This window comes from Hetaerina americana, unplaced genomic scaffold, assembly GCF_022747635.1.
Source record: "Hetaerina americana unplaced genomic scaffold, ioHetAmer1.1.p SCAF_1, whole genome shotgun sequence".
NCBI lineage: Eukaryota > Metazoa > Arthropoda > Insecta > Odonata > Calopterygidae > Hetaerina > Hetaerina americana.
Genome location: NW_027286069.1, coordinates 99,682,020 through 99,703,630, shown reverse-complemented (window position 1 = coordinate 99,703,630; position 21,611 = coordinate 99,682,020). Strand labels below are relative to the sequence as shown.

The 21,611-nt window shown below is 41.4% G+C and overlaps 1 protein-coding gene across 10 annotated transcripts in view; it reads right to left on the bottom strand.

Annotated features, from left to right (window-relative positions):
* The window catches only part of exd (PBX homeobox extradenticle), a 387,983-nt gene that overhangs the window by 312,928 nt on the left and 53,444 nt on the right, over positions 1 to 21,611 (bottom strand). For 9 of the 10 annotated variants that reach the window (XM_071593931.1, XM_071593936.1, XM_071593944.1 and 6 more), the window contains exon 1: positions 16,631 to 17,983. In XM_071593931.1, coding sequence (XP_071450032.1) covers positions 16,631 to 16,857 — 227 coding nt within the window. In that variant the 5' untranslated portion in view covers positions 16,858 to 17,983. Of the gene's footprint in view, positions 1 to 16,630; positions 17,984 to 21,611 lie in introns of those variants that run through there. The other variant, XM_071593924.1, reaches the window with a different exon arrangement.

Genomic DNA, 21,611 nt, shown 5'->3' with positions numbered 1-21,611 from the left:
GTTAATAGTATAAGCAATTAAGTTTTTATTTCTCTTTAGTTACAATAGGTGTATTTAAATGTTTCAAATAATATAGATCATGATTACGACCAGTATATGCATTGCAGTATGTAAGTAAGCTATATTTCTCTACGCATACAAGATGAGCTGTTAGTTACGAGAAGGTAAGACGACATAATGCCAACATACTAGGCTACTTACAATGAAAAAGGGGAAAAAGGAAAGCTTATAAAGGCTAAGAGAACGGCAAGGCGACATTTGAGGAACCATTAGAGGTTTGACGGCGTGATTACAATCCATCATCAAACACTAAAGGCAGTGCCTTGTCGCAATAGCCACGCCTTCTATTCACTGCTGTTTCCTTCAGGCTAGCGTATGATCTGAAGTCCATATCCCGCCCCATGTTCTTGAAGAAAGCAGCCGTCGTCCTGGTTTCTTCCCTACAAATTTTCCTGCTAATGTGTTCTTAAGGAATTGGGTATGCCTTAGTAAATGTCCGATTGATTTTGCTCTTATTTGTCCAATTGTTCTTAAGAGCGATCTCTTTTCTTTCACTTCTGCTAAAACTTTTTCGATACTCTTTCTTTCTGCACTGTTTGTTTTTGTTAGTTTCCTCCAAGTCCACATTTCCATTGCATCAAGCTTTTTCTTTCCGCTTTCTTGAGTGTACAAGTCTTACATCCATACAACAATACACTACAAACGAACGTAACTATGAACGTATAATACAAGAAAATAATGTTTAACTAAAAAATAAGTATAATTAATTGGCTATGAGCGACGTGCGTACTAATGTTGAACAAAGCAAACATCGAGAAGCAGAGACTTCAAGCAAATTCTATGGTGAAGAATGACCATGAGCACAAGTAAAATTGTGACACCGAGTAGGTGGACGTAGAAACATATTACTTTTAACATAGATAGATAGCTTAATGGAATGCACTAGTCAAAAAAAACAAAAATTGCTAATTCCTTAAAAAATCGATTTTTTTTTATTTTAAAAATTGAAAGTGCACCTTATACAACTTATCTAAACCAGTTTAAATGTTGATACAATTTCTCCGAACATTTGCAATCATAAACGCACTGCATATTACATAGTAGTAGTTTTAAGGGGAGGCGACCGACAGCTAAGGTCATTTGCGCCATAGGGGATGGACAGGAAAGGATGAAGGGTGGAGAGAAACCCGGCGTCGGCATTAGCCTGCTCTTTACGAAAGGCGCCAAAGGGTCCGCAGTTTAACGTCCCATCCGACGGACGGCGTACTCACTCAAAGTGCCCTCCACAAAGCACCTCAAGTAGGGATCGAGATACCTCTGAAAAATATTCAACACCGCCGGGATTTGAACCCGCGCCCTCAGGGTGGGAAGCCAGTACGTTAGCCCCCGCACCATCTCGATCCCGCATATTACATTAAATATGCGACAAAAATGTTAACCATTGAGCCACATCTACAGTGTCTTCAAACTACATACAGGTATGTATTTTGGACGCCAGCGGGTCTAGTCAACCACGCGGCACAGATAAGCACTTGAAACAGAGAGAATCAAGTAACAGCATCGGCATCTAAAGGGTTGGGGACCTAGTGGAATTTGGAGCTCTAGTGACTCAATAAGATCAAATCTGGGCCTTAGAAGGAGTTCACAGTTGGCAAGAGGAAGGACTTTTTCACTTACTAAGACGCAGATGGGAAAATGGTGAAGATGTACACTTTGCCGTATGACTTCTGACATCTCTCGCAACAAAACCCACGATACAACAACGACCTCTAACGAAAAAAAACCTCTACCAACTAGTCAGATGAGTTAACCATCGGCCAAATCTCCTCTCTGCCTCAAGACGCGGAGATAGTGGCTTGAAGTGGTGCAGGCCGATTGGACAAAGATCTCAGTTCGTGACCATTAAATCTTCCGATGGGGCATCTTTGAATGGAAAAATATCAACCAAACTGTCTGGCTGTGGGTAAAAACAGTTAAGCCAAATGAATGGCTACACAGGTGAGGCATTAAAGGAGAGTTCTGAGTTCTGGGCGGCGAACCGAATTATCCACGCTGAAGTCGAGACATTGGCTGCCTCCCAAGAGTAACACTCTTGAAAACGCTAAACAGCCATTAGATTGAAAAAACTGGACAGTAAGACTTGGCATGATTGGCAACAGGTGCCCAGAAAATAGTGTGAGACAGTCGACATAATCATCTAGCAGAGTTGACGCCCAGTGTCAAGCACTTCATACAAACTTCAGAAGACAACATCACACTCGAGCAACGACGTAATCGAGCAAAATACACTGACAGGAATCGGACAATAACAGCGATCAAAAAGTAAACCAAAGTATTACAGCCGAAAATGAGAGCTTTCCCTTCTTTTTAACTTTTCCGTCCCTTTCAATAATTTCAGCCTGTTTTCGAATCTCCCAGGCCACAAAGTTTGCACTTTCCTCGCACACAAACTGAACTTGACCTCTCCTGTTCTGCCACTGCTTTCTCCCGTAGTCATATTTGTTCCCTGTCGAAAAGACAGCGTAAGCTCCACCATTTCTTTTATAAAGATGAATTGAAGCTTTATTTTCTAGTACAAAATAGCAACGTGATGCACAGGAAAATATTGAGGATATGGGTAGGAGTTAGGACTGGAAAATTGTACGACCAACCGTCAAGCGAATGGAAAATTCGCGGGCAACAAGAAGCATGCGCAATTCATTTACGGATATTGCTAGCGTCACTTCGATCACGAGGACACGCACAATATCTTGACGTACCCCAAATTCGAATCCAGAAAAGGGAAGGAAAAGATATTCTCGCAGAATATACTAAGACGCATCTGGCATAGATCCTTAGGGTGGCCATTCTTGCAATCCCTATGATTGTTTTCCTTTTCTGAGTCCATCAGGTGCCTAAAGTGATCGCCATCCGTTCCTACAAATGTGAAAGCGATAGTATTTGCAGCACGAATGCAGAAGGTGGTACTCCTTGGATCCGTTCGCACACTCAATCCTACTGCCAGGTTAAACAACTAACCCGGCGAGACGGATGTGCTCGTCCCAAAGTAATGCCTCCATGCCTACGGATGATACCATGACTACGAAACCAGACGCTCGCCGGCTTTCCTCGTCATTGGAGACTATTTACTTTACGTCGAAAGAAACTTATTTACTCATACATGATAATATGCGCACAGCACCTAGATTCATTATAACTGTAGACACTCTTCGACATACTCGCTTCTCTAGACTGGCACAGCTAAACACCTTCGATGTCTGACTACATATTTGGTATCGATCTTAGGACTCAATACTTCGATATCGCTTAGGCCTACGTGCCTCACGCCGATACGCTGGGGCTAAACAGCTAGCCGCCGTTTCGGGGGGAGGCCACGCCTCGCCTCGACCCCTTTAACGCCCACGCCCGGTTTCGCTGGTTTGCGAAACGGCCTCCAGCGGCCAATCCCTCCTCATCCGCCGCTCGAAGGCAATAACACGGTCGTTCAGAAAGCACGGCCGACGCGTCGCATGGGAGCACGACCATCGGGTCGGCCGCCGCACGTAGGTATTTCGGTCGAGTGATCGCGTACTCCACTTCTGTGAAGATACCACTAGGGGTGGCATACATGCATGTCTAAAGAAATTAGGAGGAAGAGGACGGGGAGAGTGAGGGGACCCACACACAACCCTGGGTCGGTCCACGGAGTTGATGGGTAGCGGCGGAATAACAAAAAAAAGAACGAAGAAAGCTCCACGAAAAACGACGCCGAGTCGTCATGGAGACGTAAATATGAATGCATGCTCCCGGATATTAGTCACGTACGGATATTTGGATGGGGCTGGCTCACGAGAGCCCGCACGTAATGAAGCCACGAACTCTCCCTCTCTCTCGCATGAAATGTGGAGAGGGTACGAGGTGAGATGGCGAGAATGAAGGGGAGCGCGGGTGGGTGTGGGGCGGGGGGGGGGGAGTCGTTGATGGAGTACGGGTGGAAGAGTCGGGGGTGCCGAGAGAGCAGCCCGCTCATCTCCATCCAGGACGCCGATGTAACTAACTACCGAATGGGCTCGCACCAGTCGCTGACCGTTGTCGTTGCTGACAACCCACATAAATACCACGCGGACACACTTTCCGCACGCACGCACGCAGCGTCCGTCAAACAACACTCATTTTTCGCCGACGCACATTACGGGGCACGCCCCTCGGTTTTCATCCCCAAAACAGTGCTTTCTCGCCGCGCCATTCCGGTACCCAACCCGAATGTTCGACACCAGCGACAACTTCTCCACGCCTTACTCTCACTCAGACCCACCTAAGTACCACGTCAGGGGGGGGGAAATGCCTCCAGTTTTCGGATGAAAAACCCTGGCCATACCCTTCGAGACCCCTCCCTCTTCCAGTCTGTCACCCCAAGCCCATGCCTGGAGTCGCACGGCATGATCCGAGAAAAACACCAAACTGCGCGAATATGAAAATTATGAGAGGAAGAGAGAAACAGATTGGACACATCCCGAATCCCGATGGTTTCCTGAAAGCCGTAATTGAAGAAAACGGAGGGGAAGAATTGCAGCGGAAGGCCTAGAATGAATTACGAGAAGCGGGGTGACGGAAGAGGTCAGCGCAATTAACTATTGAGAAATAAAAAGATTGACAAGGAGCAAGATGGTTTGGACAGCTGCTACAAACAAATCCCCGGACTGATAACCCGTTCTAATAATTCATGCAATCCATTTTTTTCTCACGATGCATACCAATCTTAGATCGAACGTATGACATATCCATCCGAAGTCACAACATCCACCTCACGACAGTGATAAAATAGATTCATTGAAAGCAAGGACTATAGAGGAGGAAAGAGAACATGATCCGTCATTTACGCACTGAAAATCTGAAGTTGGAATAGAATGAGATGAAAATGGGGGGGGGGGAGTTGGGAAGAGATAGATAAAGGGATACTAGAGACGTGAACGCAGTGATCGACAGGCAAACAGATCGTTGGTTGGCAAGCTACGGCCAATGTTGATGGTGGGCATTTTGCTTATAATAATACGTGCGGTTTCATTTTACAAACCGCTGCATCTTGCTATCCGATCTGAAGTTACACAAATCTTAATTCAAAGTTTTTACAGCTCACGCCCCCTCTCCACTGTAATCACAGACGACTGCTGAAGAGGCCCACGCCTCCTCCCTCACCTCTCCTATCTCGCCTCACCCAAACCTCTTCCCTGCCGGCTTCATTATTAAGGACATCCATGAGAGCTCAAAGAGAGAGTGAGAAAGCCTGTACCCTCGAATACGCCGACATCTTTGATGTATAAACACAGACAAGAAAAATCAGGTAGCAAACACGGGCAAACATTTATATCGGCTCGAGGTTAGGCCTCAAATTCCTATTTGTAATGGGATTCCAAGGAAACCGAGAGAACCATACGTAGGCAATGGGGATCGTGACCCATCAGACGTGGAAGGGCAATACATCAAGACACTTAAAAATGGAGAATATAATCCGACATCGCAATGGGTTATAACGAAAATGAATGATTAGGGGGTGACAACAACAAGGTAGATGTTTCTCTCAAAGCACTAGAAAGTCTCTAAAACTGATATATTAGATTTAGGGCGAGATTCATATGCTACACGAGAGGTCATATAACACTGAAAAAGAAATCAATGAGAAAATACACAGGATTTATGAAAATTAACCTGGTAACAGCGGCTAAGTTTTAATTGCAACCCTTGAAGAAAAAACAAAATAATTTTAGCATCAAACGACATATTCCCGGCTGGAAATTCTGGACAATTATTAAAATGATGTGAACTTTTAAATAAAAGTTTTATTAAAAGAAGGAATTTAATGTCCGCGGAATGAAATCCACTGCTCTTGGAACTTTGCGGAATTCATTTATAGTGAACCGAAACGCACTTGGTCAGTTATTCCGCATAATATTTATTGAGACACGACCGGAGTTTCGACGTAAAACGTAATCATCAGGTCTGATTATGCCTTTCGACGACGTAGTCCGAGTCGTGCGTAAATAAATATTGTGTGGAATAACTACTAAGTACTTGCGTTTCAATTCACTCTTCCCGGAATCTTTTAAAGCCACCCGATTTCAATATAGAACGGAATCGATTGAAGACTTCCGTAAATAAGATTTTTATTTCAGAACTTGGCTCGTCATCCAGAAAAGGCAAAGAACAAATTAAGGGGAAATAGTACAAAGAGGAATACTACTTTTCTGATAAATTTTAAAAGAAGAACCTGCGGGGACTATTTCATCATGTAATTAATTATAGGTTCATCGCACTCGAAGAAAATTTTCTACTTATTCCCTCAGGTGGAAGGCAAAAGGAAAATAAGAGAAAACGATGAACACCGAGGAACGAAACGGAGGATGGGGAATGTACATATAATGGACCACAAGGAGGACAATAAATAGTGATGGATAATTACTATTAAAGGACACTAAATAGCGGTGGTTGTTCAACCAAATTGCTCCTTCCTACTGATTTAGAACATATCTGCCGATTAGATGCACATATCGCTATCAACACAAACGGCCAAGATGATCAACGAATGACAATCATATAATCATAGAAAATCGGTTTTATAGGTGTTCCTGGGGTGGAGGCAATTCATTTGTCTAAGAAATGGAACAAAAACGACTTCACGGCAGAAATTAGCCCCGAAGCGGAACTGAACCCGCGTCCAGCAAGTGGGGTGCAATTCCAGGCTACCCCTGCAGGTTTAATTAGGAAATAACGGATGTGCCTTAACTAGCTAGGTGACAAATTCAATCCCATCATGGCACCCACCATACTCTTTGAATTATAATGGTAAGAAACTACACCAATATACGCAAAAGCACCTTTTCCATTACGATAGCTGAAATTCAATCTTTCAGGAGGTTTTATTGCAAAACATGGTCATGAAAACCAGGGAATTTTTTAAGAAGGTAGTCTGTTTTACTGCAATTAATATACCGGTTATACATATTTAGAACTGATTAATTTTACATTCCCGCAAAAACGTTGCCGTCCATGCAACTAACAAATATCCTCGCTAATTTAAGTTAATTTTCCCTGATTCCACGGGCATGTTCTGTGATGGGTCACGTGACGCCAAAAATGATGGGAAATCAATACGAGGATGAAGTGGATGATGACGGAGGGTGGTGGAATCGGAAAAGAGAAGCACGAAACGTGAAGCGAAAGGAGTTAGAAATTAAGCGGGCTAGCGGATTTTATAATGAAAACCTTGTGCAGCAATCATTACCAATGTTAGTTACAGCCAACATATTAATCTTCGGACACTGCAGTGACAATATCAACATACCAAAGAAAATTAGTTGCATGATAAACAAATTTAAAACACGTCAGCACAAGGGAACTGATCGAAAGTAAATTTGCATCAACTGGCCATTTTCCAGGAGTGAGAGTTTAACTTGAGGACAGCCGAAAATAAGGGTTACGTAAATAAATGGATTACAATAAATTACCAGAATAGAAAAGAACCTACCGGTGAAAGTCAACACTGAAGTAAAAAGACACAAATGCCAAATTTAAATAGCAAAGAAAACATAGTTGGAATACTAATATAAACGTAAAAAAAAGGAATTGATCCCACACAAGAGTTGATGCTGAAGTATTGTAGCCATTATCTCTGATCAAATTAATGCCCCAGCAAAAATATCTTGCTTTGTGTTAACGATAGTAAGAGGAAATGATTCATTCTAGTGGGAAGGCCGGATTTGAGATATTTTTCTTCCCCATGATTGTGACTTTATGACTTTTCCCTTATCATGTCACAATTGCAAGAAAGGCGATAGTTAAAATTCAAAAGTTTGAGCATATCCCAAAATCACTAGTAGAACGCCCAAAATGAAATTACTTCCATCGCCTCGGATTCTTCCAGTTTTTTCCCACGGAAATGTTCTCGATTTGTATTTTAATCATCGTGGCGTAGTTTAGGTCCCCAAATGAATGCGCTCTCCACCAAACGATATCTAGGTTATTCACCAAACAAAGAATGTTCTTTCTTCACTCACATTCACCGAATCCAAGAGTAGACAACGGGACACGACTTAGCACCTCAACTTACCATTCACTTGAAAAATTAAAGATAAGTTCAATGATTTTCCTGCCCTTTGAAGAAGATTAAAAACATTCGATTCCATTCGCCAAAAACAGGTAGTGGTTCCATCTACAATTTTAGCCAAAGTGAATGAGCGTTGGTTAAATTCACTTTCGCCCCTGTAACTGATCTATGAATCGACCACTCTAACGATAACCATTTCAAATTTAACGAAGAATTCAAATCGCTATGAATATATATTTTTTTATATTTGGCGATGCTTACGCTGATGGCAAATGATATTGAAGACTTTGAGATCACAACCTATATCAAGAAAGCTATAATAAAAATGTATTAGGCGTAAAATGTTTGCACTTCACAAAATTGCAACAGATCCCCGTAGGCGTTAATGAGAATATATACATGTTAGTACAGTTATATTTTAGCTCGTATCTGTCGTAGCAATCAACGCATTCCTGCTGGAATAATACAATGGATTAAATATAAACAAGTACTACTACAATATATACAATACTTGTATCTAAAAAGGGCTTATTTCGTGACTCGTTAAGACGAGGCGAGGCGTAACATCCATTTGACAAATATAATTCCACAAGAGCATAAAGCACTATCGCAAATTTGTTTCCTTACAGCTTCTCTCATCGATGGTGAAATTCGAGAAATTGATTTTTCCGGTTTGCTTCTTTTTTAGTATTACAACGCTTAACAACATTAGCTATTTACAAACGCAAGAGATCCTATTTAGTGTTAGCGTAGCTCTTAAGATCACTCTTGAACTTGAGCTTGTTATCCTTAAGGACAGAGGCACACCATTAAAAAAGCCGTCACCGCTGTACAAACACCCAAGAGCATTTTTTAAAACAGCAAAACACGATTTTTGCAGGTCCTTCCTTCAATAATTTTTTATCCATCTGCTTACTTAATAATTTTCCATCCTAATGAGGGTAACCCATAGTCAAATCCTACCCGTAACAATTTGGCCAAGCAGCGAACATAAATAGAGAATTGCTAAGACCCCAGTTACCTCGATCCATATAAATATGTTTCATTGGCTAATACCACTATGAAGTACATTTCTCTGAGATCAGAGTGAAGATTTAAGTTGAAATAAATGCCCTCTGTTTCATTTGTCATGAATGTTCCATCACTCAAACCAAGAACCCCCAACTGAGAAATAAGAAGAACTTATTACATGGTCAGGTGATGTTTCCTGAATTTTTATGGGATGGAAAAGGAATTGTTTAGGCAAAGCTAAAACATCGAAAGCAACAAAAAAATCGGAGCTTTGGGAAAGATACATCTCACGCTAAAATGGGTCAGACACCTCAACATACGATCTGCAGTTGGAAACCCAAGATTGGCTTGCATCACTTCACATCATCCTCTCCTCGTCCCGCATCTCCATTTTCTCATGGTACTTAACGTGCCATCAACCATAACCTGCTCCACGGAATCCTTTTCAGACATTCTCTTTCAGTTCTTTCTCTTCCATCGAATATTGGCTTTGGTGAGCGAGGATTCTCTTATAATTGACACATAAGGCTGTCTCTTCTCTTCAACAAAGTTTTCTTAATGCTTTATTTTCTACCTAATTCACACCCAATACATGCATTCTTTGAATCAAACTTTCGTGTGATTTCTTTGGTTCTAAACGATCATCAGTGACACAATTTGTTCATCGGATCCATTTTTCTCTTTTCTCACTTCCGCAGAAGAGTACACATATCTAAGATCTGATTGGTAGATTAGAGGGCAGTATCATCACATAGTATTCTTTCATTAGGATGGATACTTTTTTTTGTAAGTGCTACTCTGCTAACTACGTACCTCAACCTTCTTCCAGAACTGGTAATCCTTGTTCTCAGCTAGTTCTATGAATCCCTTTTTTTATATTTTCCTTCCTTTGTTGCATATTAAACCTTCAGATATTCCACCATTGATCACCAATTCCCATTACCTTGCATTTTTCATCACCTTTCCGAGGGAACCCATCCTATTCACATCGTCTTTTTTTTCCCAAAGTTACCTCGTCACCAGCTAACGCAGAATTCCGATATTCTTCTTTGCGTAAACTAGCTTCATTTTTTCAACGATCTATCATAATATAACTAACGTATACCTTGAATGATTGAAGCAATAATGGGCATCCGGACTCAGTCTGAATTCTACTTCGACGGCGGTACTGCGGAGATATTCGATGACTAACATCAGCTCTTAATGCAATCAGGACATTACTCTTCTGCCGTTTCTTGTGTGCCGCCATCATTTTGTCTAATCTAGTAACTCATTTCATTCGATTTCATCATGCCCCTTCTTCAAATATGAGAATGCAATTAAAACTGGCATCTGGCTTTAAGGTCTTTTTCTCAATATGTACCTACACTGACAGCAAGGATGCGGAACGGAAGTCAAGAGAGCCAGAGTAATGACTCCCTCGTCTCTTATTATCCTTGATTCAAAATGAACTTAGAAAAATTTAATTGCATTGGATATTACCCAACTGCCATGTTCCATGATCGTCCTGGTAACGTTCTTGAGAATCCATTGGGTGAAAGTCGCAAAAGATTGTCTTTGTCAATTCAATTTTTGGTTGAGATTATTTATGTACTTCTGGGAATCTTTTAGCATTTTCTTATTTTTATACAAGGCAAAGATTCACATCATTTCCATTTTTGCCTCATTTCTAGCACTTTCATTGAGCTATTAGTTACATAATTAATGTATAGAACTTTCTCTCGTGTATTTGTTCACTACAGTAAAAAAAATGCGTTCAATGTGACCCGAATTTATCTCGTAATCATCCCGCACGTCTTCCTTCAAAACAGTCTAGAATCAGATACATCGTTTTCCCACTACAACGTCAGAAAGAACTCTTTTCCCGCCTTGATCTTTATTTTCCGCCGGAAATATCAGCTTTCATTCCCCGAATAACACTGCACTTCGTATTATGCTGGGTGAGACTTGATTCATTTCAGACAAAACAATTCATGTAGGCCATTATTCCTCTTAAATATAACAGCATGACTTAATTTTTAGCGCGTGCGTAAAATGAAAATTCCAAATTAAATATTTGCCACCTATAAAACGACTTCTGAAATCACGTCTTAGTAACCAGAAGGTAAGCGGAGTCATTTTCACACATTGACACGAAAAGAGTGATTGTTGCAAGACTAAAGGAGAAGTGTTTAGGTATTCATGGAAAATTGGTCCAATTGCAAAAATAAAACGAACTCAAACAGAACGTAAACACACTGGTTATTCAACGCACTCCAAGCAGCAAAAAATCAACGGCGTCATCAAAATTTACACAGCCATAAATACATAATAAAAGCAAACAAATGGACACCGTTTTCGAATGGCTATTGTCCCAGACACAAACTGTCGGATGTGAAATCTGAGTCCCAACGCAGAGGATTGAATTAGTTTGCACCAACTCAATGGCATCGGTTTTATGAGAATTGCAGTCACTGTCCCACACGGTGAGTTCATCGTAGAATTTATAAACCCCACGAATGGATCAAAAGTCGTTGCGTGCCTGAAGTTAGGAAGGTTAATTTAAGAAAAATCTAACAAAGGATGACACAGGTCGACCCCTTTAAATGCAAGCGATACGAAGGCGACTTAAAGTGTAAGCCCAAATGTATGCATGTATGTGTGTGTGTCTGACACACACACATAACTGTACGAAGAAACTACAACATTACCGCGTTAAATACTCGCTTACAAAGCTTATCTATTTTCTCAGAATATGATAATTTATATCGGAGAAATCTTGACGCGATGAAGACACTGAGAAAAATAATTTTTTCAGCATGTAACAGGCATGTTTCCACGAAATTGCCAAGGTTATGAATTCATCAGGAATACTCCCACAATTATTAAACGACATGTAGAAAAATATGTTTACGTGATGAAATTGATTAGCAGAGAGCGTTTAATACAAATGCGTAACAACTGATTTCATTTTTAATGGCAGAAACAATGAGCGCTATCAAGATTTCTTTAAATAATTTGAATTATTATACCTCCATTTCTACGAACAAATGAATAATTCATTAACATTCACAATCCTGATTTTATTATAGATATTTTCCGATATACATTTTTAATCTACTGATTAAAATTAGCTTAACTTAAGTATTCCAGAGTTGAAACAGAAAATGGATTTACTTTGTAACATCATCGATGCTAGAAATATATGGTATACGATACGTATTTACGATTAGCAATTAGATGATTGATCGCATTATTCCATGCAGCTACTAGAGAGTTTTGCAATGTCTACGCAAATATGTAACTTATGTTACGTGCGAACTTTTTCAATTAAAAGTGATTAATTAAATACAACTGTTAGATGCTACATAGGAGACGAATGAACTCTCTACATTATTCAAATTTTAACACAAAAAAGTACATCGAAAAATGCTTATAGCCTTCTCTGTCTTCATAAATCTTCCCAATTTTCTGCTCATGTTTAATCTAGCAGATAAAAACAAACTCATTGCAAAAATCACACGCTGCCACGCGATATAATGGGGAACGTAGCAAAATGGAATAAGGAAACGACGCCATCACTAGAATTTGAGATGACATTTGAAATTAACACAGAGCCAGATAGATATATGTTAAGAGATGAATCGAACCACTGTCCTGCATCGAGTGGATGAAGGAACACCTACGCGAAATATACAGGGACCTGTAACACTGCAAGTCCCAAAAACACACGCTGACTCCCAATTACACCTTATGGCGTCGTATGATGCCGCTTTCATCATGCAGACCAGCACTCAACACATGCAAGCTCAGGCATACGCTAATTATACCCACGCTCATCTCAAAGCACAAACGACACTCCGGAGCTTTCCGAGTCGATTTTACTTCACCGCTTGAAATGCCATCGCTACTATTTCCAGTTTTCCGAAAAAAATATGACTAAGACATTTCCCATGTTATACTTCGGTTTTCTCACGCTGCACAAAATCGTTTTTCCTAAATTATTTCTGGCTATCAAACAAGAGGGTATTTGCAAGAATGCTTACGTAAATTAAGTGGCCAGACCGAACGAAAGTCGACAGTCTCTATGCTAAAGGTTGACACGGGAAAAATTAAAACCTGGTTTGTTTATCCGCACTGAAATCATTTTCCGTCGATTTGATTTGTTTATGACTTGCAAGATATTCCATTTCTCGAGTTTCACCAGCGAGCCCATTAAAATCTTGTTGAAAGCTTTTGCACTCCACAATATAATTTAAAATCCACTGCTTTATCATCATAACCAGATAGGATTGCGTTAAGTAAGTAATGATAGAAGGGTCTAATTAAGTTCACACCGTGATTTGTGAAAGTTTTAAGTAATGATCCCAGCAACTACAACCGCGACTGAAGAATTATTTGGCGATGCTCAAACGGCATGAAATAAAATATTTTTATCCATCGGAATGGAGTACAAGGAGGCCCAAACAAATCGTGTATGCGATCGCGATTAACACTGACCACTGTAAAACCTTCGATTCATGAGGAGATGGTGAGGGCGAAGTGCTCGCCTACTGTTTCTTGAGTATTTATACAAAATTTTCAGTCAATTGTGATATTTATACTTATTCATTAAAATGAGAGATATTAAGAAATACCTGGTATTTTTACTCACTGCTGTCAATTGAAAAAAAACGTTTCCTTGTTAAACCCGCTATCGATTACCAACTTTTCAACTTCAGTGTCTGACATTAATAATTTTAACAATTAATTGAACTTCTTACATTTAAAAAAATACCTTTCGGGGAGGAGGTTTTAACTAGTTTGGTTCTTGTACAGGAAAAGATAAAGATTAAGAAAAGATTTCTTAATGTTTGGATATGGTCAATGGAATGAACGAGTAGACTGTAAAAGTAGGGACAACTTCTAACTCGCAAACTTGTTGCGCAAAGCTATGAAAAGGTCGGATCATCGGAATCGGCAGAATATTAAACGGAGAGCCTCATTTTCTACTAGGTGTTTCCATTTTATTACATTTGCAATTCGTAAATATTAATCGCACTTACATTGCGTTAATCATCACATTTTTCATGCTATACCGTATTTTTCGTTTTACGCGTCGTGACATAATCAATAAAAAAATTACTGAGCAGCCTTTACTCTTTTCATTCTCCACTAAGATTCTTCGAACAAAACAGTTCATTGGCTAATGTGACTCCTCCACTTGTAAAAGATACGCCATGAGTGCATGGACGACTTAATAATTTATCTAAACCTTCGGCTGCGGAATTATAATGACGACAATCGCATCTATCGTGGACGCTGTTACAATAATCCCCAACGAGGTGAATATTTACGAAATATATTTCCCTTTAGCACATTCAAGAATAAACAATACGGCAAATTTACGAATCTATGAATTCGCAAAATGTACGTGAAATAATGAACCATAATAATTTTCTGCACCTTCTTAGTTCAGAATGAGCATGCGGAAACGTCGTGAGGACCAATTACAACGATACGAGACACAATTTATACACTCATAAAAAATTCTGTAAGACCGAGAAAACTATGGCCATCGTATTCAGGGAAGAAGGTTTGGTTTATATTGCATATTACCAAATTTGAGAGCAGAAATTGCATCCAATCCTTACACTAATACCAGAAACGTGCAAAGAACAAAAATACGAGTTTACTATTCGTGCAAGCACGGCTAGCGTTCGTTTCGCAAACCGAGTGCTTACAACACTTAGTGGTTACCTCAAGTTTAAAACCTTTCTTCGGTTTATGCTCCCCAGGAAATTACAATGATGAAAAAAATGTGTGATTGCGTGGCTTAACAACGCACAAATTCTTCCGGTAAGGAAACTAATGGAGACTTTACTTAGTTTTTCTTAAGGAAAAACATAGGGTCGAAGTTAGATTAAGCACAAGTACTTAAAAATAAAAGTACACCGGTACAGAATTCCGGTTGTTTATGAGGTAAAAATACAGTTTAGTTAATAAATAATTAAGTTACCGTCGAGAATGGATAGCTATTAAAAGCATGCAGCTAAAATGCAAACAACAAATATAAGGTGTAATTAAGTGGAAGAAATCTTGCGGCTACATCGTATCGCGTGTGCCCGGGATCAGGCGGCAGGCAACGAGCGGCCCTAGTAAACGTCTTGCATTAGCGTGAAGCCACCTCGCATACCAAGATTCTCTCCGACGCTCTATCTCTATAAATGCTCAAGGTGGGTCCAGGTTTGATTAGATATTTAAATTTTGCAGGCATGGAGTACAGTTTTTCTGGCAAACCACTATTAACGTACATTCATAAAATTGGTTTCCCCAAACTTTTTAGGTGGAAATTAAGCGCACAGAATAGAGCGAAAAAAAATTCATTATAACCACTAGCCTTTTGATTTTTTTAATTAGCTTGTATTGATAACAAGCATGGATCACTACTGAACTTAGGCACATAAGAAGGAATCTTAAAGTTTAACAGCTAACTGAGTTAACGAATGTTGTCGCACGTGGCTCTCTAGCCATAGATTTCATGTTTCGTCCATCTAAAATCTTGCATATGGGACATTTGAGGCATTTCAGGCTGCATTTCAACCCCATAATTTCGCAATGCGTTGCAGCGGTAAATAGAGTTCATGCAATAGATTCATCAGGTATCGCTAAGAAGTAAACAACAGAAATTTTGTGGATGACTTCAGGGATTTGAATCATGGCATCCTAATAAACAAATGGTGGAGCAGGGACGGATTAAAACATGGTCACAAACATTAAAAATACCTAATGCCATCACCGAATCTACCCACAGATTGGTTACAAGTAGTAAATACCTGAACAGAACCGTAAAATGGCATATAAAAATGTCTCCTGGTGTTATGGCGTCGATTAAATGTGATTCTTGGTGGAGATTCGGAAGATGAAATTTATACACAATGCAAAGGACAATAATAACTAGATTTTAACGGCTCTGGGAAGATGTCAACTTTAGGTATATTTCTATCGTCTTTGATATCAAGAGATCAACCTCAAGGTCTTTGCCTTAACCAACTGAGCTTCCATTACCCTCCCCGAATTGCCTGTTCGAAAAAAATTGCAAATTCAAGTTTTAAATTGGTAATTCCATTATAATGCTGAGTACGCGCATGCTAAATCGAATGGCAAGATTTTACATTCGACTGCAAATATCAGCAGTCACTATCAACACCATAACAACAAAGAAAGCAAGTAAAATGAACAGGGTCAAGTAAACAAGCCGAAGACAATGCCGTAAGAACTGTTCTCGGAATCTAATTTTGGACAACAGACCACATCTTGCATTCTTATTTCGATCAAGATATCGCAAACGACAACAATTTAGAAGTAATAATTCAAGCAGGTGGTGGTCAACGGCTATAATATCACTGACCACCGCTTAGGCAAAACTTGACGCACAGTCAGCGTAATCCTCAATAGATAGGTCAATTGATGCATAGTGGTCTGTTACTGGACCAAACTCAAAGAACAGCATGCGTGCAAAGAGTCTAACTGGGTCCGGAGACCCCTTATGAAAGGCTGTTAGACAAGTTTATTGCTCACCTAGCTTGTGCTTCATCCAAAGACTGGTCCGTGATGTTCATAATCTGCTGAAGGATTTCCCCAATGTCCTGCTTCCTGGTGGCATCGTGGTCCGGCGTTCCGGGTCCACCGCCGCCACCCCCTGCACCAGGGTGCAGGTCCACCGGCTGGTGCAGGCCGTAGGGGGCACCAGGGTGAGGCGGGGGCAACATCCCGACTTGGGCTGCGCTCACGCCGGGGTGCATCATTCGTTGGGGCACGGGTTCGGTGGAGACCTCTTCTTCGTCGAACAGCCCCAGAGGGGCCGATGCGGGCGGGTTCTGCGGAGGAGCGAAGGCGTTGAAAGAACGGTTGGGGGAGATGGGGGTGGGAGGGAGGCGCGGAAACTCGAGGGGACCGGGGGAGTGGGGAATAAAAGAGGAGTAAACAACCGATTACGCGCACTTCTCCACACACTCTATCTCGGAGACTAATCCGGCCGTCTCTCTCTCGGTTGGCAATTCCCCCGAGCACGACTCGGGCGTGATTTTCCTTCGTACGTATTCCTCAGGAAAAGGCAAAACGTACCACCCTTTCCTTTCTATGTTCACCCTTTCTGCCGAACTCAGGAACGAAGAATCTTTCCGACTACCTCCAAGGCCATGGGACGCACCGCCAATGGATCCTCCTTTCCGGCGGGGCAAACGTGTTCCATCACCGAGTGCGTGCGAGACCCCTTTCTCGACAAAACGACACGGCAGCAGTAGTGGCGTGGAGGAAGAATGCAATCCTTTTCTTCGAAACTGCAGCCTCCAGATCAGAAATACACCAGTGGAAAACTATCCCGGACTGAATCTCTTTAGAAACTCGTTGTTGGGCGTGTCGAACTCACGCAGACAGCTCCGCGTGCTGGGGACAAGGCTTTTCTCTAAATGCAAACTGGTTTCCAAAACGTTCGAAAACAATGAAGAAACGGGAGGAAAAAGAACGAGCGGCTCACGGGCGTATAAAAACGAAAAATCTTTTAGACGTATACTTTTGTGTGCGTTATGTATCCCTTCCTTCTAAAAAAATTGCATTGGAATAGTAATACAATATGTATATTTATGCGTGAATGTAAAGATATCACCTCTTGTATGCGTGCATTTGGCAATTTCTCCCACTAAAACACAACACGACCTCAAGAATAGGCTTGGATCCTCAGACGCATGTACCTCCCGTTCTCTCTTCCCTAAAAACCACGCAACGTCTCCCTTTCTCTCTGTTTTCCCTTCTTCTCGCCCCCCCTAACTTCTCTCTCTCTCTCCCTTTTCACTCCCCCTCTCGTTCCTTCCCCCGACAGCGAAGCCACAGGCCGAATCCTCGCAAGATACTACTCCTTCGCGTCCTCCTCAGCGCCCACGCCAAAGGGCGACTGCGGCGAAGTCGGGGGAAGGCGGCGTTCGGGAAAACCTCTCTCTCCCCACTCCTAAGACCACGTCTCCAGAGCCTCTCCCCCATCCCACCCTCCGATCGGGTCCTCTGGGCCTCCCACCTCTTCTTCTCCTCACCCTCCCTCCTTTCTCATCCCACTTCCCCCTGGCTTCCATCTCCCTTCCCCATACCCATCCCCAACCTCTTTCAGACTTACGCCCAACGCGGTGTAGGCTCGACGCGCAGGCCCAGTCGGAGTTTAGACTCGCGCGCATGCCGCTTTATGGGGATCGTGAGCCGGGAGGAGGGGAATGGTTGGATGTTGGACGAAGCAGGGAAGGCGACGGGAGAGAGGGAGGGAGGGGGGCCGGAGAAAGAAGGGGTGGCTCGCTCTTTTCCACGCCGACTCCCCTACTTCATTCCCTCTCTCCGTCTGTTAGCCCTTCCCCTCTCCCTCCTGCCCGTCCCTCCTCTCACTCTCTCTCTCTCCCTCCTCCCTCTCTATCCTTCGCCGTCATCATCATCGTCCGGTCGGTCCTTCATCTCCTAGCGTACGTTGGTCCGCGTATATACCTACGCATGTCCTGATCGAGCTCGCTGGCCTTTATGCGTGCCACATTACTCCTCCCCCACCAATTGCGAATGCCGACGACTTTTTGAGAATGGTGTTTCCTCGGGAAAGTAACCCGTTTTTTGCCCTACTCCAATCGTGTGTTGCACGAGTTTAAATCTTCAATAAGGTACGAAATGATTGAAAAAAATGAGTCGAATATTGATTGCTACCGAGATTCAATCCAAAACCTTTGTAAAATGAGGTTCAAAATAGGTGCAAAAACACACGAAGGAGTGGATTTTATTCCATAGCATTACTCGCAAGTTATTCTCGGTTTCCAAAATGTAAAGACTTCGTTCATTAAGCATTCTGTAATTTATTTTAAAAAGTTTTCAAGTTTTTAAAACAGCATGTGTCACACTTTGTCAATGGTCACAGACAGATTTAACTGCTTTTTAATAATACAAGTTAAAAGAACCAATCCAAATACAATTAAAACCTAAAGTGCGAGAGAGTTTTACAGACAGAATAAGGTAAACGGCGTGAACAATTTTTCAACTTTTAAGAAATGTGCGTATAGGGCTCAATCGCTCAGTGAATCAATTCACAATGAGGGCATTTAAATGACCATCGTCAATTAAAATCAGTATGTGACAACGAACGTGGGGTAAAAAAGTAACGCGCAATTCGCTATCGGCAAAGTTAGCCTCTCACGTTTTAATACACCGGAGAAATAGATAAAAAGTGGATTTAAATAGGTGAGAGCATCGATGGAACTAATGAAAAATACAGACGACCTCAGTATAGCTGCAGCAAATCAATCTTAAGTTTATTAGCCGCTGATAAGATACCGATGCTAGCTCACTGAATCGTGTTACCTCACCTTCGTTGCACGGGGTTCACTCCTACATCCTTGAATTTCAAAATGTATTTTTAGATTGTTCTTGTTTCGGGAAAACATACGGCGAGGGGAGGACACGTTCTTCTTCCCTCCCCTCCCAACCACCCAAGGGTGTATAAGGCTGGAGCCCCTGCAGGGGTCGTCTCATTCTGTCTAAAAATTCTAATTTCAGGCGAGCGTCGATGGTTCCACCAATGTGTCAACTCCCATTGCTTCACTGCCTATGCACACTTAACCTACCAGGCCACAGCCCAAAGGTATGTTGAATAAGCGAGGGTATCGCTCATATTTCTAAAAAATCTAATTCCAGGCGAGCGTCGATGGTTTCTGCGACGAATGCCCTCGGATTGATCCAGGATTGAAATGCCTACTCTGGCCAACCAGACACAAGATCAACCGTCAGCTTAATATTTATTTATTTAAGAATTTATCGTTGCAATTAGGCAATTGTCCTGGTGGCAACGGTCAAGTCTGGTCAACTGTCAGTCTTACAATGGGCATACAGAAGAATAACACATAGGAGACAAAACGCTCTTATATATAATGACACTTAAAGATTACCAACCGCACCTTTACCATCCCTAATGGGCTAGGTTCACACCACACGAGTACATACAACGCTCCGTCCATCGCCACACTCCGTCCATAATCACGCAACCTTCAATTTCATACACCGTTCAAAATCACGCACCGCGAATACATCATTCACTTTTGCAATAAAACTTCAAACGACGTCCACATCGTACATAAAAAATATTTTAATAAGAATAATAGCATAACAATCACCGATCAATGAAGTTTATCACCCAGTGGCTGCTTTACACTTATTCTTAAAACTCCTAAAATTGGATGCAAAGGGCTAAAACAAACCTCCTGGCGGCTGTTTCCAATCAAGAATAGTTCTGCTTAAAAAAAGAGTATTTGTTCTTATTTGCTTTTTGCGTTCTTATTTTTATTTTAAACTGTGGTCGTTTTTTCTCTTAATGTTTGGCTTTTCTATCTCTTTCCATAAATCTTCCCACGTTTCGTCATTTTTCACAATTCTATACATCGCACCTAACCTACTCCTTTTTCTTCTATTCTTCAAACTCTCCCATTTCAGTATATCTAACATTTCCGTGACACACACTGTTCTTTAGTACCTTCCGAGTACATATCTTGCTGCCTTTACTTGAACTTTCTTTTTAATTTGTCCACCTCATATGGATCCCATACAATGGACGAGTATTCAAGGATAGGGCTAACCAGTACCTTACGAGAAAGCCATGTATATGATTTTTCTTTTATGGCTACGATTCTTCCTTTTGAATTTTTCTCATTACCCACGCAGACCTTCAAATTCCTTCCGTGTCATATTATCTACTTGGACTCCCCACCCTAGATCCCTCGTAAAGTAAATGCCTGAATATTTGCAATGTCTGCTACATGGGATTCTTTCTCCAAAGAGGATAATAGGTAACATAGTTCTCACGTGGCATAAAACCCTAAGGTGGCAGAAATACACGTATTCAATCCCTCCTCCCAAGATAGCCGAGATCGATGAAAAGTGAACCATTGAAAAGGTGCACTGAAAATACTAAAAGTTCTTAGAGCGGTAGAGCAATGAAGCCCTAGAAATAGGGTGCATGACCATTTGCCGCTCACACCTGCAAGTTGTGGGAACGATTGGTTTCCCTTTACTGCCTGTGGTTTCCCAGTACGTTCTGATACACACACTGAAACAAAATTGAAATAGTGTCCGCAGGTGCCGGAAGAAATGGCCCAAATTTGAATCCGGGACTCTCTGGTCGGAAGATGAGCGATCTATCCAATGATTTATCCAAGTGGAACAACGGATACACAGTACATGGTTTAAAATACTGCCACACATTCATAGATTTAGGGACTTAAGAACTCATAGTACTCATCTCATCTTCACACAATCATCTTGAAAAAATGAAATGAAATTAAGTTGATTATGAAATATTTTGTAGAGTTAAAATACAGTTAATATATTTATGAAGTTTAAATCACTAGGCCGAACCTTTATATCCATTTGTACATTCTGTGAAGTTAAGACGTCTTTAAAAATACTATGACGACACAATTTTGCATTTATAATACACATTCTTAGAAGTAGTAGTATTCAAACGAAAGTGGAACGAAGAGGGTGTGAA